This window comes from Centruroides sculpturatus, unplaced genomic scaffold (assembly GCF_000671375.1).
Source record: "Centruroides sculpturatus isolate CEXI.00-Female unplaced genomic scaffold, Cexi_2.0 scaffold6, whole genome shotgun sequence".
Classification (NCBI taxonomy): domain Eukaryota; kingdom Metazoa; phylum Arthropoda; class Arachnida; order Scorpiones; family Buthidae; genus Centruroides; species Centruroides sculpturatus.
In genome coordinates, this window is record NW_019384869.1 from 1,877,687 (window position 1) to 1,896,973 (window position 19,287).

Genomic DNA, 19,287 nt, shown 5'->3' on the forward strand with positions numbered 1-19,287 from the left:
AATACAGTCGACCCCCTATAACACTGTTGATAATTCCGTTTTATATGAATTTCATGTTGTACGAGTCACTTAGATTTTACAAATTCGTGAGCCATTCACAGCCCGAAACACATATTTGTAAAATCTAAGTGACTCGTTATATGAAATTCATATAAAACGGAATTATCAACAGTGTTAAAAGGGGTCGACTGTAAATAGTTTAAAATTGTATGTATTTAAACGTATAAAAGTGTATAAAGTATATAAAAATGTATAGAATCGATTCAAAGACTTTAAATTATATAAAATTGCTCATAAATTTAGTAATTATAATAAAGAATTATATAAAATTTCATTAACAAATTCAATTCTTTTAGCATTCATTGAGTTTTGTAAGAGCAATAAACGAGCTTAAGAAGGATAATTAAAATTTAATTTTAAGCACATTTTATTAAAAAGTAATTTATATTTTTAATTCTTTAAAATTCTTTTAAATAAATATAATTTATTTATTTTATTTTATATAAAAATAATTTATTAATTAATGAATATTTAGTACTCAGTTCTGACAGACAGACGGCCGAGGCGGTTGAGATATTGCCTTACTTTTCCGGGAATCCGGGATCGATCTGGTCTCCCCATTATTTTTCACGGGCAATTGTCCAGAATTTGTCGTGCCCCATTGTAGGCCCGAGTACGAAAGAAAGGCCCTACGATCGCCCACGGAGCAAAATGAACCAGAAATGAACGGGAAAACAGTTACACCTCGATATAACGCCACTATCGTATAACTCCGATTAATGTTCGCGCACTTCATAACATAATAGTACAGTAAAACTTGCGTAAACCGGAATAGCGGGTTACCGAATTATTCCGTCTAGGCAGGTTTCCCTTTTATGCGGGTTTGACGGTATCTTTAGTTATATATGACGTTGGATTTTGCACCGTAAAGGAAATCGAATCGTATGACTCAAACCTCAAATTTGTGAGTAGATTTCGCGGTTTAATGCCACACTCGATTTAACGTGAATTTCCGAAAGAAACTAGTGACAGCACTATATCGAGGTTCGTATATATTAAAATTAAATTAACATTTTTTCATATAAAAATATATTTAAAATACAAACAATTTTGTTTAATTTAGATAATTTTTAAATATTTTTTCGTGTAAATATTTATAATAATAATAATAAAGATATTAATTTTATTCCGGAAAAATTTATAAGTGTACATAAATAAACTTTTTAATTAAAATAAAAGATAATTATAATTAAATTTAACTCGGTAAATTTATTTATTATATTATTTATCATTAAATAAAAAAATTGCCACATTCGTTTTCGTTATTTAAAGGTTGAAAATAACAAAGAAAATCAAAGAATAAAAAAAATAATAAAATAAAATAAAGAAATTTAATTTTTTCTTTATTCTTATCACGAAATTGGGAGTTTATTTAATTTACTTTTATATAAAAAAAGGAACAAAGAATTTTTATTTTATTTTATTTAAATCGATTTATCCGAGTCAATTATTTTGTATTTTTTAAAATTAATTTTATAATAAAATAAAAATAAATTCTGTAAATTGTAAAAAGATAAGAATTTCATTGTGTTTTTTAATTGTTAATTTTATAAAAGAAAAAAATAATTAATTTTACTTTTTAAATAAAACGCAAAAATAAGTAAAAGAATTTCTTTTTTAAAGTGAAATTATTATATTTTTTGGATCTTGAAATTAAATTATTTTCTAGTAAATTGATTTAAATGGCATTATAGAATTGAAATGAAATTATTATTATTTTTTTAATATTTATAAATTCATTTTTTATTTTTAGAGTAAAATTCTAAAATAGTAAAAATGTCATCGACACTAAAATATAAGAATTCCACACATTTAAACGCCATTTTTGTGTCTTTTAAGTAAATACAGTGGAATCTTAATGTAGTAGATACTCGATACAGTGAAGAATTTATTGGCCTTTGCTATACTTCACGTACGAAGGAAGTCTCGATACAGGGAATGATTTTCCCTATTATATATAAGAATTCACTATACAGGGGGTCCACTGTATATTAAAAAATAAGAGATAAAACAACAATTGTATATTTAATAAATATGTTAATAATAAATAAACTTAATATTATTATTTTAATATTTTTTTCGATATAATTTAAAGGGTAAAAAAGAGTTAATTGGTGGGCAATTGAACGAAATGGTTGCATTTTTTAGATAATATTTTATAAAATTTTAGTTTTTATTATTATTTTTTTAAGTTTGTTGTTAGTAAAAGGAACCGGCAACGTCTCACTGATGAAACTTAAACATTAGCAGTTGTAAGAGTAAACAGTTTTAGTTTATTTTAACCAAACATAGGAACTTATTTGCTGTCTCCATGTGAAATCATGCTTCATCTTTTCTTCCTATTTACACGCTAAGTTTTACTTAAAATTGATAAAAATACTAACATCTGAGTATAGAAATAATACATTATTAGTTTTATATTAAATATATATTATTTTACATGAATAAATTAATGATAACATTATCGGAATGACCGGCATCTTCATCAGCATCTCTCGCATCTTATTTACGGATTATCACTTCAGAAATTGAAGATAAATCAAATTTTCTGGAATTCATCTGTGTGAATTGGATAAAATTGAAGAAATTTAATGGTATTTTATTTATTGCTGATGATAAAAAAAATCCTTTTCAAGTGTGATAAAAGTGTTTTTGGATAGGAAACTTCCAAATCGATAACTTGTTTTCTGCTCTTTAAAGGTTTAAAGATAATCTTTAGTAAACTTTTACACGACTTTATCACTACATAATTTTTTACAATGGTATTTTTAGAATTTTCTACATGATTTTTGAACTTTTATTGAATATAATTATTGTTTGTAGCGGGATTTAATGGTAGAATCCAGCAATCCAGCAATGATTTCATTCAGCAATTGATGAATGGTAGCAGATGTCATTAGTTAGTTATCTAATAATGACAAAATTAATCCGAAAATGTCGTTGTACTCATTCGGAGAGATATATATGTAGCCTATTTAATGCATTTCTATCATTAGAACAGTTCAAAATTTTTCAGAAATTAATGAAATTCTTCTATAGTTCAAGTTATAATTAAGCTTACATCTTTACGCAATATTAAGTCAAACCTCTAAACGGCAACAACTAACGGAAACGAAAACATGGCCGTTGTTTGCAGGTTATTTCGTACAATAGTTTTGTTTTAAAAAAGTTCCTGAAATGGAGGTTCGAGTTACGGAGTTACGGAAGTTTGTATACAGTGTTTACATTTTTTAAATAATGAATAGGTGTTTACGATTCTATACCCATAAAAAACTTATTTTCTTTTTCTTTTTCTTTTTAGAAAAAAATAAGTTTTTTACGGGTATAAAATCGTAAAAAATTCAACTGATTTAAAATGCATTAGAAAATGATACTTACTTTTCATTTTCAATAGGAGAATGCATTATGATATTCTAATTAGTTCCAAAAATAGGATCGTTTAAACACGACCTTGCGCTTATTCGTTGATGAACAGCAAATTGATGCTAGAAATTTAAATTAAACGTGGAGAAAATTGGAAGATATGAAAAAATCTTCATCAAAATGAAAGAAATTCATATTCTTCGAGACAAAAATATAGAAAAAAGTCTCTTGATGTTAATGAGAATACTAATTTAAAATAAATTAATAATTATTCTTATAAATAACTCTTGCAAATTTATGATTTTCAAAAATAAAGATTTTAATCGAAATATTTTTCTTTTAAAGTAGTTACACGTAGGTAATGATTTTGATGTTGTCACTCATACAGAGTGGTGCCATCAGTAATCACGCAGCATTAAATAGTATATAAAATGGATTAATAACTGTAGATTTTAATTACAAATAACGGTGAATTTTCTCTCGAATACAGCCTTAATAAAGTTTAATATTATTAGTAAAGTGTCATCGTTAGTAAGATTAGTTAAAGATGCAAAGCCAGTTATAAAACTACTGAACTCTGATAGCCACGTGGAGTTTTGGGGTTTTCTTCGCCCGTGTAACACTAAGTAGGGATCAGTTTCCAGTAAAAAATCCTGCAGGAAGGCTCTCACACTTGGTAAATCGCCAATGTGTCTTGTTTACTTATTCCATCAATCTAATCCAATCCAGTTATAATTTAGCTCTTGAAGCTCCATTTGTAGATTCACTTAACCATGCTGGTACATAGGACAGTCAAAAGTTTTATGCCGAATAGTTTTTAGAGTGTTGGTAACACAAATACGAAGAGCACAGCTTTTCGTATTTGTCTTACCGACACCCTGAACCTTTTCAGGTAGCTGCTGAAATAACGATGGCCAGTGAGAAAGTAGAAAGGAGCCATTGCGTGTTCCAGCAATGAATTAGTACGTAGTTTTTAAGGCAGGCTTTAGGAAAGCGTATATCAATATTTTACTTCTAAATCACTGCTCTGGGATGCCATCTTATCATTTTAAGGATACCCGAGTGATCGGGAACAAAGTACAGATCGACAGATATAGGTCCATACGGCAGAGGTCGTAAGGATTTGATTGTCTGTATTTCTCCAGTACAGATTCGGAGTTAGAATAAGTATTTACTAGTAGAGAATGGTCTTGGAATTTAAAAATTAAAGTAACTCGATCATTACAGCATTCAACACAGCTTAAAAGATGGCAGTGTAGCAGGAATGTAAGAAATTTTGATAATTCGATTTAGCTTCGAAGGGTATAAAATTAAGATTAGGAACAATAATAAGAATACCTTAGATGTATACAATGAAAAAGCATAAAATAATTATAGATATTGAAAATATTTTGTCATTCATCTTAATATATTATATAATCTTATATTATAAGTAATATATTGATATTGACACATATTTAATATAATTACATTAAGATATTACTTGTAATATAGCCTAATATTATAAACATATTTGATCAAAAATAATATAATTATTGCATTATTTAATAAATAAATTCTTTTATTAATTTAATAATTTAATTATTCTAAAAAGGAATAATATAAAAGCAAGTTCTTCGTAAAAAAAGTTCGCATACGACTGTAACGTAGAGCTTCTTTCCTTTCAAGACTCTGTAACGTGGAATACTTCTTTCAAGAGTGTAACGTGAGGTAACTTTTCTTATCAGGACTCTCTGAAGCGATTCCTCTTCTTCCAGGACTCTGTAACACAGGCTTTCTCTTCCTTTCAACAGAAGAAAAGTTCAAGTCACACAGTCTTGTCTAAACTTTCTTTATGAAGGACTCTCTTTTATATACTTCCTTTTAAAAGTAATTTTGGTAATAATAAATAAGAATAGAAAACTGCTTCGTAATTATGATTTAAATTACTCATTTTATATTTATCTAAGAAAACAATTCACTGTATCCTTCTTCATAAGATCGAATTCATTTCGTGACAATCAGATTTTGTGTGTTTGATTATTAATTGTTTACTCTTTAAAAAGTCAAAATTGCATTATTACAAAAATATTTACACTGTTTACCAAAGGATACAAAAACTTTCTTCTTATTTACGTTTAAATCACGATACAGTTTTCACAAGATCATTAATTTATATATTCCTTACATTCCTTTCATCTAAATAATTACAATATTAAAATTGTGATCTTGAAGCATTAGAATCAATTTTATTAGAAGAATGACGACGTATATAGAGCCAAACTTGGATTTAGTGCATTCACTCACCATTAGCCGAGTGGATAAAACCACTGAACACTGTAGTTGGTCGCACTCGACCAACTGGCTGTCCACGTATTTTCCGATTTTTCTTCACGTATCTAAAACCTAAATATGGGACAGTTTATCGTACAAATTCCTCCCGAGGCAGATCGTCCGAATTTACCTCTGAAATGTAAATTATTCTATTTTATACCTAATCTTTTTACAGCATCGCAAACTAGGATACTTCTCGCTACTATTTTACACCAAAAATATAATAATGGTATCTGCATACGTAATTGAGTTTGAAAGTCGCGTGATTCGCTGACGAGACTGTAATATACTGTATGTGGAATAAGGGTAGCGTTATATCGATACGCACACGTAGAATGATTACACGATAATTCCATGTAGAACGATTTATGTAACGATTGTATAGGCTAGCCGAAAAGCCAATTAACCGAGGTATTAATAAGACAGTTAATTCGGTTAACTGACTTTTGGGCCACCTTTAATGCTGATTATGAACTGGTTCATTATTGATTGTAGTAAACGCTGAATAGTAATCAAAATAAGAAATAAATGAAAAGAATTAATTAAAGTTCGGTTCAGTTTGATATTTATGCATTGAATTCGTATAATTAGACTTTACATTTATATAATTAAATCTAAAGGTTGTCATAATTTAATGAATAGAGCAAATGCTTTGTTTGCTGTGTAATTATGTGATCTATGCCAACGCATAAACTGAAAGAAATGTAAATATATTTAGAACATATAATCGATAAATACATCTCTTACATATGATTATTTATTCAAAAATATACAAAATACACTCCAATATTTACTTAGAACTTTTTTATTTATCTTTCGAAAACTTGTAGAACATGTAAGAAAAATAAATCGTTAATATATTTATCATTTCTTGACATAAATTTTCAAATAAGTTTTACTTGTTTAAATAAATTCGACATTTTATAAATTAAATTAACGCGTGAATATCCTTCATTCGTCAATTTAATTACATTTCTTTTTCGAGTTTAAAGTGAATATATATACATTTGAATAATTAGGAAACTGTAATTAATATTTTTATATTTCAGTCGGGTTTCATTAATTTTACGTCCATCAAAAATTACTCTGATAATGTTATTTGAAGCGCACGCATTCCTGTTATAGCTGGAGTGTATACAATTTTTTAAGAGTAATTTAAGTACCAATTAAGTATTCTAAGCTAAAAAGAAAGTCATTTTTGATATTTTATTTGTATTTACTCTTATGAAATATTACTGCTGTGTGAACCATACCGGGCTACGTCCCGTTATTACCGGAGGGTATACAAAGTTTTTAGAGTAATTTAAGTACTTTTAGTTTTAAAAACAATTTAATTTATAAAAAAAAATTACGTTTTATAAGTAGTTTTTTATATTTTATTTATAAAACGATAGAAGAAAACACAGAAATGATTCACTTATTTAAAGATTTTGGTTATCTTCACCATTCACTCTTCAAGAAGCAATTTGAATAAAGTGAGGCTTCTATTATTTAAACAGAGGGAAAAATCAGAAATTTTTAAAAGTATTCAGACATTAATTCATGTTTTTAATGAAAAAATCCATTCCGAATACTTAAAGATTTCTCACCTGTTATTGAAATAAATAGAAAACACAATCACAAATAAGGAGTAAAGAGCTGTTACGACGAATAAATTCTCCGAATTAAGTTTATAAAAATGAGTATTTTAAAAATATATAATCCTCAAATAAGTACATTTATTAACTATTTTTACATTTATTCTTTTGTGACGTTTCGTGTATAGAACTAATCATATCTGTTTGTATGAGAGCAATAGATGCTGCTATGAAAGATTTATAGCATTAATATCGGATGAAGTATGAGGCTAGGTTCAAAGAATAGACAAATAAATAAATCCTTATAAAAATAAGTTATCAGATAAATTAATTAAGTTATCCTGTTTCTTAATTTGTATGCTAAAGATTTGTTATACATTTTATAATTCAAACATATAAAATAAAACTAAAGGTAAATTAATGAATACTGCTTAAATTATTCATTTAAGAGTATGGTATATCGAGAATAATACATTTTTAAGATACAGTCAAACCTCTGAACAACGGACATTGAAAGGAATATTGGTAAATATAATGATCCGGTATGTCTTCGAACAGCCACGAGCTTCTCATAGAGATGTCACAAAGCTATAGAAAATCATTTTAAAATGCTAATTTTTAATATTTTTTTTGTATAAAAAGCTAATCCTCAACGCTTCGCTTCGTTTATATCATTGATGAGCTACTGGCTTTTTGGTATGCCACTAGCTCAAGAAATTTGAAAATGCGTGTGTGAAATTCTGACTAAGTTAGATGAAAATTTTGCAGGAAAATATTAGCATTCAACGAAAGGATTCTTAAACTGTTTGCAATGGCTTTCCAAACGGTTTGAGAGACTCGCCTCTTTCGTTCAATGCCGATGCTTTTCCGCAAAGCAAAAGGAGCACCGAGAGGATTTCGTGCTACACACAGTACTACACATAAATACTATTATATTCATTAGTATAGCTCAATATATATTTCTTAACATAATTCAAAGATTCCTAGTGTAATCTTCACGACTTCCAAGGTTCGGTCGATATAGCTGGGAGGTCGATAAATTATAGAGGTCGTTAGATTCATTTATTTTCATCACATTAAAATAATGTAATAGAAATAATAATATATAAATGACATTTCTTTAAATTTTATTAAAATAAAACACAATTTTAAATTTTATGCCAGTTTATAATCAGTATAAAAGGGGATAGACAAAGAAGAGAGGTCGAGAACCTTCAATATTAAGCATTAAGAACGATGGGTTTTATTAGTTTATTAAAGGATAATTTTTCTTTATTTTTCTTTCATTTTCTTTACTTAATTATTCTTTATTTAAATGTAAGTTTTCTCTGCCAAGGTTTAAAGACTTTTGTATAAAGGGATGTTAATAAACGTCAGTTAAAATTGATGCGAGTAGAAAACACGCAGCTGTGTCATTGTCTGAGGATTATATTGAAAATATTCTTTGATACTTAAATACGTACTTAAGTTAATGTTTGTAACGCGTGTACGCCATTTGTAGAATACATTTGCATTTTATTTCCGAAAACGTTCGAATCTTCAAATTATTTTACACAACTTTCCATCGAATATGCGCCTTCCATTATCAAGAATCGATTCTGCGGGAAAGCGTGTAACAAATAAACATGCAAAATAATAATAATAACTTCGATTCCTTAGATACTTTAATCATTTACTCGAATGACTGTTGTAAGTATCGAACATTTTAAAAAATTACACAATAATTTAAAGTTTTTTAAAATAAAAATGAACTGAAATAATTATTTTAATATGTAACGATAACTGATGTAAATAATCATAATCATCATAGTTTACATCCGAAGCTGCCGTAGATGAAGTGTAAATCATCATCATCCGCTTATTTATGTTCGATGCTGGCCATGGTCACAATTATAATCAGTTTAACCGCTTATTTCCTACTTTTCTGCCCTATTATTTTTTTATAAGTTTTTGTCTTCTGTTTGCAACTTTCAATAAAATATTTCCTTATTTAATGAGATACAAACGTTCCGACACACTAATTCTTTTCTTAGGTTTTGGAATATTTTTCATCACATTGAAAGGTCGAGAGGAAAAAAATACAGTAAATAAATAAATAAATTACAATATTTGATTATTCGTCAGCGATTTAAAGAAAAATGATATTTGTTTGTATGTTTCTTTTTTGTTATAACCACAAAAAAGTTTCAATATCATAAAACTCGACTCCAAGTATGCGTTTAATCATCCGTTCATGCATTATTCATTTTATAGAATATCATAAACGTCAACGAATATTCATTCGAGCATTCCCTACTTTTCTGCACCGTTATTTTTTTTTATTTTTAATAAAACATTTTCTTATTTAATGCGATACGAACATTCCGAAACACTAACTCCTTTCTTACGTTTTGGAATATTTTTTCATCACGTTAATTAAATAATATATGTATATATTAACTGCTCATCTAGGTTAAACGATGCCGCATATAAAAGATGCAAATCTTCATCATCATCAACCTCGGCATAACGACATAATGTTGCCACAAAAATTGCTGTAAACGATCATCATCGTCATCGACTTAAAGACTCATTTAGGAATTACATTAACAGAACACAAATAAGGATGAAAATCATCATCGACATTGGCTTAATGGCCCTTATTGGATCGGCATTGCCACAAATAAAGTGCACTGTACAGTACAGTACATCATCATCCTCGGGTTAACGGCTCATCTAGACTAAACGCTACCACAAATAGAGGATGCGAGTCGTCCTCGTCATCATCATCTTCTTCTTCGGCTTAACGGCTTACCTACGTTAAATGCTGTCTAAAAGAAATGTAAATCATCTTCGGCTTAACGGCTCATTTAGGATCAACGCTGTCACGAGTAGATTGTAAATTATGGTCGTCGGGTTAACGGCATATCTAGGTTAAACGCTGCCACTAATAATCATCAACATCATTATCGGCTTAAGTTGCAGCTTTATTTTTTAAAAAAACCTGAAACTAATATTATTTTACTAAATTTATTAACTTATTTATTTATATATATATTTGTTGATAAGATAGAAATATTTACTCGGAATCAAGAAAATTTTTACGTAAATTCACATGTTGTGGCTGGAAAAGTTTTATTATATTGAATAAAAACCGATATTTTCCTGGTTGTAAGATTGTAAAATATAGATTTATTGAAACTTTTCTTTAAGAAAAATGTAAATAATTTGGAAGAAATAACATAGAAAATAGTCTCTTAACAACAAAATAGAGAGAAATATTTTTGTCATCTTGGTTGAACTTTCAATAGCAAATTATTTGTAACATACTTTCCAAGAAATACATTTATATTTTTGTACAAAGATAGTTATTGGAGAAATACGTTTTTATTATAAGAAAAATCTTTTACATTCTTTCAATAATCATTTGAATATTTTTATCAAACATATTATTTTAAATTTATTTACTAAACTAAAACTAGAAATAAACTTTCAAATTGAGAAAAAATAATAAATATCTTTGTGTATAAGATCAATTTTATTTGGTTGAATTGTAATTTTATATAAACATTAGTATATAAATTAAATTATTCCTATATTAAACATTAATCCTGTAAATTACATGGATGAATTGACCAATCGGTTATATATTTAGTTCGTTACTTCGGGGACCGAAGTTTAAGCTTAGCCGAATACCCAAATTTTTCCGATTGGTTTGATCTAGATATGATCCCTCATTATTGATCGGTTTTACGGGTTTTATGGGTGCCCGCCTACACACGACCGTTGATCGGAAAGTTTGGGCACCACTGGACGAAGTAATCGCTTAAACGTGTCCAACTGGATAAACCCACCGAACACTAGTCGTGGGTCGGCACCTCACCAACGGGCTGGCCACGTGAAGTTCCCCAGGTTTACTTTCATATGTTAAAAATCTGAATAGGACCAGTTTCCCACACACCTCCCGGGAGACACTTTCCTCGATAGATCGCCATCGTATTGCATTAACTTATTCATCAATTCTACAATCAATTACATTTAATTTTATTGTGAATGTAGATGATATCCAAATTTGGATTGGATTGGAGGAATAAGGCAGCGCAACGCATGGGCGATCTGCTAAGGAAGATGCCCGTAGGGAAGGTTTTCAATAGGAAACTGGCTCCTATTTAAGTATTAGACGTGTGAAGAAAACATGAAAAACTCCACGTGGCCAGACCATTAATCAGGCGGGAACCCCGCAATCGACTAACCAGTGTTCGGTACTTTTAGCCACTCGACTTCCGGTGGGAACGTATTCGGATTTAATTTTACAAGAATATACAATAAGTAACAAAAAAAATAATTTTTCTGTATAACCTCGATTTAAAGGACCCCGATACAACGGATTCCAAAAATAACGAACTAAATCTGTTTGTTTCGAGGCATTAGTCGAAGTGAAAATACAGTAGAGTACAATATCAGATAGCGACTGGCTAGTTCGTGTAAATGTCCATTAGCTAATGTTTACGTCTCTGTTTGGAAGTTTAGTGCTTTTTCCTCTCTCATTTACTACAATATAAACTGTACCTCTTATTATATTTCATATAAGTTTTGTTCTGTAGTTGATCACGACATCTTCGGATATAACGACAATCCAATTTTTGCCTTTTACCTTTTTTTTTTTTATTTTTTACTTTTCGGGGGTGTAATCATCGACCGTTTTGGCTTTACATTATATGTGTATAATAAATAAATATAGTAAATAAATAAACTTTTATTTGTCACTTTACTTCAATGTGTATTTTTTTATTTATAACTTAATAAATACTTGGAATAAATGAAACAATTTTACTTGCTGTATTTACTTTTTCAATATTACGATTTTTCTTAATTCTAATTTTACATAATATTGTATTGAAAGATGTTTAAAGTATACACGCGGAGCCGTTACTAATATAAAAGCCGTGGTCTGTGTATGTGTGTGAATTCCTTACAACTCCTGCAACTTTTGTCCGATCCAGATGAAATTTTGGTTATATTGGTTTTATGTTCTGACGGAAAGTACAGGCTATTTATTTTTCGAAAATATTTGCTATAAAATAAACGTTTTATCGATTTCGGATCGATGATCGCATTTACGTTGCAGTGACGCTTAAGGACATTTTCCTTCGGTTACATTTTAAATATTTTGGCAAATGGGGTATTTTAAACTTACTTCATTAAATTCTACATGTAAAAAAATAAGAAGAACCGAGACCCCCGAAGGCCGTGAAGTCCGACTTGAAGTTTTTCTCAATCCTTCGATGTCTACTTTCTCATAAAAATATTCCGTCATGCTTGACGGGAGAATTTCTAGTATTTACATATTAATCAGTAGGAGGTGTGGAGGCCGAGTTTGCCTATACCTATGGAAGATAGGGATAGTTTATATAATATGTCGGTCGAGAAGAACGCTGGATCTCCTCCTTCCACTCTATTCATCTCTCATTTCTCTTCTTTGCTGCTGTACTTCTCTTAATTCCGAAAAATATATTGTTTTCGGGTGAAGTGACTTTGCAAACTGTTCGGCAATACATTTGGGGGTGTATCGCCCCCTAATTCCTAGTGGTAATGTACAGTACACGCGGACGAATGACGTAGCCAACCCTTAAGTACGGATTGACCATCCGTTCTGATTCATTCATTAAGGCAGTTTTTAGTTACACCTAGTTAGTTAATACAGAAAATAATGGAAGTGTACTTTCTTTAATTTTTAAAGTAGAATATAGAAATTTAGTAATAAAAATAAAAATTACCATTTAATTTGCATTTTGTAGTAATAATAATAATAATTTTATTTATAATAACGTCGATTACTGGGAATACAAAAGTATCTATTACCATACCACAATCGTAATTATTATAAAATTAATAATTTCTCTTTATATAATTCTGGGTTTATTTGAAGATGCAAATCGTGAATCTTCTATAGTTTGCCCACGCATTTTTAAATAAAATAAAATAAAAATATGAATAAAAAGTTATAAAATAGAACATTTTTAACTATAAAATTATTAGATAAAGTAAAAATTCATTATAATATTCTAAATAAAGTAATAAATAATCAATTGGTCCGGAAGTCTTATCACCCCTAGATAAAATAATATAATGTAGCTCAGTAGAATAAATATGAGGTAATGCACTATTTGTTTGCTATTATATTTATTACATTGCTGCTTAAGCATCCAGAAGATCAGTATGAGCCCTATCATTCGACACTAATTTGAATGATAGGGCACGAGTCCTCGCATACACTTGCAATAAACCATTCTTTTACACTACAGGAGCATTTGAAATGGATGATGAAATATTCCTTAATATATTTGATAATTTAACTAAACTTCATTTAGTTATATTCAGTAGAGAATGTAATGATAGAGTGTAGGAATAGTGTAAGAAGGCATCCTGATGTCTGGAATAGTTATGTATAATATTAATAAATTCTAATAATTCCAATCTACCTAATGATGAAGGCAGAAGTCGGATATTATATTGTTCGAGCGATTTGTTTGTAGCTAGAAATTGGCCGTATTTTATCTTAGTTCTTAAAGAATATTTACAGAATTAACGAAAAAAATATTTATTTTTTAAATTTGAACCAAGTGGAACCATACAGTTTTATTCGTATCTTTATTCCGTGAAGTCCCACGTAAGATCGATCATCGGCTTTAAACACAGGGTAGAATCGATTACGTTCTATTCTATATTTGAACTTAGTTTAAGCGCAGGACGAGACGTGATCGTATAAATCGCAATTTTTGATGCTCAGTTCTGATTAATGATGGAGTAAATTATAAAATTATTATGCAAATTTTACTTTGCGATTAACTTTTATGAAGGAAATCCGATGGAGTTCATCAAGTTCACAACTACTGAACAGATGAATTAACTATTGAAGTAACACACGAAGCAAGTTACTGAAGTCATTATAATTCTTATCCTTTGCACGAACGACTCCTATTGTTTATAGAATAAATAGAAATGAGCTAATTTTTGAGGAAAAGCAGGAAAATTACCTACAATAGTTTTATTCTAAATTACGTTAAACGAAATCGCTAATTATTTTTATCCGCTACGTCAGCAACAAAAGTACTGAAGAGTTTTCTTGTAATTGAAAGGAAGGCAATGGAAGATAATTACGCTAATTTTTCTTTATATGTAAAAGATTAGAAAAGAACAAAAACCTTTTTTAAACCATTTATATTTAAAAGAAAATTAAATAAATTCGCAAAGATTGATGGAACACAACCGCAGTGTTCTAATAGATCACCCGGCAAATAACATTTTATTATAATTAAGAAATTGCTAATTTATTTAATATTAAATTTAAAATTTTACTGAAAAATTTTTATAAAATTTAATTTAAAAAGTGATAAAAATTCTAAAAATTAATTAAGGATAACCAAAATTTTAGGAATTGGCAGAAAAACTCTGCGTGTTTTTGCCACGTTTTTCATTAATTTCGTATAATTTATTCCACTTTTTAAATGTAATTTTCTAATTAAGAACGAAAGAAATCGTCTATAATTTATTCCTTAAAAAAGCTTTTTCGTTTTTTCAATATTTACTAAAATGAACATCATCATCGTCAACATAACTTAAATCGATAGAGAGAAACTTCTAGAAAAGGCATTAGATCCACTGGAAAAGTCTGGCATCAATCGATAAGATGAGGAAATATATCATTATATTAATCACTAAATTTGCTTTTATCGGACGAAAAGTAAATTCTGTCCATGCATTTTCCCTTTAATCTTCCATTAACTAATATGAATAACTGATTAATTGCCAATTAGATTATACCTTGACTATTGATATTACAAATTCCGCCTTTACTATATTTATTCTGAAAAATTTACAATTACAACGTATTGATAATTTCCAAACCTACAGTTAAAGTCTGTTGTAAGACTATTGATGATCAAAGTAAAGCAACGAGGATCAATGAAGGAGCAATGAGGATATGCGATGAAAGGAGTTTACTAAAGGGTTAATTCGCATTAATTACCTAATAAATTTCTTAGATGAGGAGGAAGAATAGAGTGAGAGGAAGAAGGCCCGAGGCAACTAGGACCCTCGTCCTCTCACTCTACTCGCAATTATAAAGAATTATTTGAGGAGATCGACAGACTAACTAGTTTATCATTACTTTATACCGAAAATTCAGAAGCGAGGAAACCGGATTCGTCTAATACAATAAACATATTTACTGCGATTAAGTCCAGAAGAAAATTAAGCAGCCGTGTTTAAAATGAATAAATTATCATTTTGCAATTAGGCCCAAATGTAGATCCCGTTTTAGGTATGCCGCGTAGGCCCCACTCGCGTGTAGTTACGCCACTGCGAATTTCTTCAATTTAATATAATTAATGGAACTTAAAGATTTATAACATAATGATTTTACTTCCCTACTTAAAATTTTTTATTTATTAAATTAAATTTTAAAAATATTTCGTCCATATTTTAATAACTAATCCTCAAACTTAATTACTGTCTGTAGACGTAAATAGGATTAAATTTAAAAAAATACATATTTATATATATTAAATTTTACCTTTCATTATACATAACATCGGCGTATTAAATTAATATTTTAGTAAGGAGAATTCGCTATTCAGAATAATTCTATTGTTTTTCGGAAGGGAAGTTATGAAAATTGCGCTTTTAACAAGGATACTTTCTTCGTAATTAATTATAATAATTAATTTTAATAATAACAATTAGTGCTTTCTAAAAGTAAGATTCCCTAATTATCAGTTAATTACTGCTTTTAATTAATATTTCTTTATTCTTATGAGCAGCTATTTATCATCGGCGTATTGACTATTAATTATAATTAAGCATTTCGTTTAGAATTAAAGATGAGGTGAATTTTACGTTGTAATTAAAATATATTTTACGAATTTTAGTCATGTTTTAGTATAAAAATATTTTAAAATTTATAAGAAGTTTTTTAAAATATGAACATGTTATTACGTATGTATTAAACACAGTCCAACCTCCAATAACGGGCACCTGTAAATGGAGTCCATTTTTATAGTCACTTACTTTCCTGACTCTGTTATATATAACAGAGGGAAAGTATGGCGATTGGTCGAAACGTGACCCCCAAGACTTTTACATTCTTGGACTCGAAGCACGTTGAAACGCCGAGAAAAGCAAAAGAATTCGGATTTTTTTCTTGTATATATGGATGTTAGTGTGTGGAGACGCGATTTTGTTCACCCTGTTTGAAGCTTAATAACTCCTGCGCTTTTCGTCAAAAATTTCTGAAATTTTGCACGGAGGTTTGTATATTAGTGATATTAAATTTTGGTGGTTAAAGGTCCAGGGGATGGAGAGACAAAGGGAGTCATATCGGGAGTAAAGTCGGACTTAATGACGATTTTACCCGCATTTACAATTTTTTTATAAAACCCATCTTTATCCTCAAAATTAAGCTTTATGCCATTTTATAATACTGTACTTTAAAGAAGAGACGATTCTAATTTTATTATTAAATTTAAAAAGTAGCAAATAAAACTTTTTAGTTTTTAAAAATTTGTAAAAGTAAAAACATATATCTGTATACATTGAATGACGTTATATTGTTGGTGACGTTTTCAGGTGTATCCGTGCGAAACTCCCTCAGAAGAAGACTTGAGCGTATTACAGAGTAACCTTATCAGGAAACTGGGAAAGGATGCTTATCCTTTGACCTTGAGGATATCGTCCCACGCACCTCCTTCTGTTAGATTACAACCCGCTCGACCTTATAATGGAAGTCCTTTGGGAGTCACTTACGATCTGAAAGTGTTTGTTGGTACGTTGAATAATTGAAAAATCTCTCGCATAAACACGGCTTTTAAGATAAAGATTTTGCTCTATAAATGTTTATATTATATCTTGTTTAAACGATGTATTAAATTTCATTCTCTTCCAGACGTCCGGTTAATTATAATTTTTAATTAAAAACGTATTTTCTAATTTTAGAAATAATTTAAATTATTGTTACAATTCTATATAAATTTTTGATTTATGTATTCTATAAACTATACTCGCAACCTAATAATGAATTTTGTAGAGTTACAATTAATGTTTTTCATCTAAGTTTATGTATTATTTAAATTTATGTCAGGCTCCCCTCCATCATAACCCATTGTGGGCCTGGCTAAAACCACCAGCGTGTGGACAAAAGGGCCCTCTAAGTGCCCACGGGGCGGAAAGATCCAAAATTGAGGGAAAACTCCAGATATAAAAGATTTAAAAAATAATTATAAGTGATTTTTATTAAATTTATTGCAAATGTCTACGAATTCATTTTATATTTACAGGTGAAAGACCCGAAGAAAAACCACACAAAAGAAGCAGTGTGCGTATAACTCTTCGTTGCATGCAATACGTTGCACCCGAAACTCTACTTTCGACCGCTTCCCCCTGTGCTTCAGTCAGCAAAACTTTTATCTTCAGTCCAGGAAGATTAGAAATCGAAGTATTGTTGGACAGAGAGATTTATCATCACGACGACGTCATGCATATTCACGTCACTGTTAATAATAACAGCAACAAGACGGTTCACAAAGTTAAAGTATACGCATTGCAACACGTTAACGTTTGCATGTTTACCAATGGGAGGTTCAAGAATCTGATCGGAAGCACGGAAACCGAAGATAAGCATCCGATACCACCAGGGGCCAGTATATCACGTGATTTCAACATAAAGCCCATGAGTTGTTTAAAATATCCGGTAGCTTTAGCGCTGGAAGGTAGCTTTCACGAAGAAAGTAAGTTTCTGGCATCTTCAACACTATTGGTGGATCCGAAAGACAAGAACCCGTACGGTGTCATCGTGTCTTACGAAGTCAAAGTCAAAGCAATCTTAGGATGCATGGACAAACCGATAACTATACATCTTCCTTTTAAGCTTTTACATCCCGTTCCCGCGGAAGGATCCATGGAGCAATGCGATGGAACTTGCAAAATGACAAGATCCTTCACGACCGACCTCTTAGAATCCGAAGATTCCGTTTGTGGTGACGTGGCACAATTGGTGATGATAAGTGCATAGCCGGATGATTGTGCGCTATACTTCACTTAATGAAAAATAATTGCCTTTATTAGATTAAAAAGTTAATTAGATTAACCAAAAAATTATATTTGAAAAATCTTGTACATGGAAAAAAGAGGAAAATTTCATTTCTAATACGAAACGTAAATTGGGTATTATTGTTGATATATAAAACATAAAAATGAATACAATTGATATACAAAAAAATATATACAGTTGAACCTCCGACAGCGGCCACCTGTAAATGGCGACCGTTTTTACAGGAACGTTTCTTTTTCAAATGCATACAAAATAACCTCCGAANAACACGTGGCCGTTGTTCGGAGGTTATTTTGTATGCATTTGAAACGTAAACAAAACCTGTAAACAACGTAAACCAACGTAAAAAACGTAAACGTAAACCTGTAAACAACGGCTACGTGAATGGCCGTTGTTTACAGGTTTGACTGTATTTATTTTTTTTTAAATTAATATAATTTCCGTGTTTAATGAATAAAATATAGTAAATATATTTCATAAACTTAATTTACAATTTAAAATAGTACAATTGTAAACATTTTAGCAAGGAAAAATAACAATAATAATTAATAAAATTGCTATAAAACAATTTTTTTAATTGTCGTGAGAATTGCAAGGATAAAAAATTTGCTATTTATAACCACATAAAGCTTTTTATATAGATATATTCTAATTAAAACACAATTTAAAAGCAAGCTAGTTATAAACTTTATACAAATTCCCACAAATATTTTGATAAAAATATTTGAATATTTTAATAAAACTCATTCTACTTAAAAGAAATTTCAATTCTTAAAAAAAAATTGGCAATTTCGAATAAGTTATACAAATAAGGGGTGGCCCAAAAATCAGTTAACGAGCCGCATTCTTAACACTGTATCTCGGTCAACTGACTTTTGGACCGCACTG

At 29.5% G+C, this 19,287-nt stretch overlaps 1 protein-coding gene across 1 annotated transcript in view; it reads left to right on the forward strand.

The window, feature by feature from the left end:
- LOC111630863 (arrestin homolog) overlaps positions 1–18,632 on the forward strand; it is a 70,923-nt gene extending 52,291 nt beyond the window's left edge. Inside the window, exons 3-4 of the mRNA XM_023375024.1 lie at positions 16,920–17,115; positions 17,627–18,632. Coding sequence (XP_023230792.1) covers positions 16,920–17,115; positions 17,627–18,360 — 930 coding nt within the window. The 3' untranslated portion in view covers positions 18,361–18,632. The remainder of the gene's footprint in view (positions 1–16,919; positions 17,116–17,626) is intronic.
- Positions 18,633–19,287: the final 655 nt, after the last annotated feature.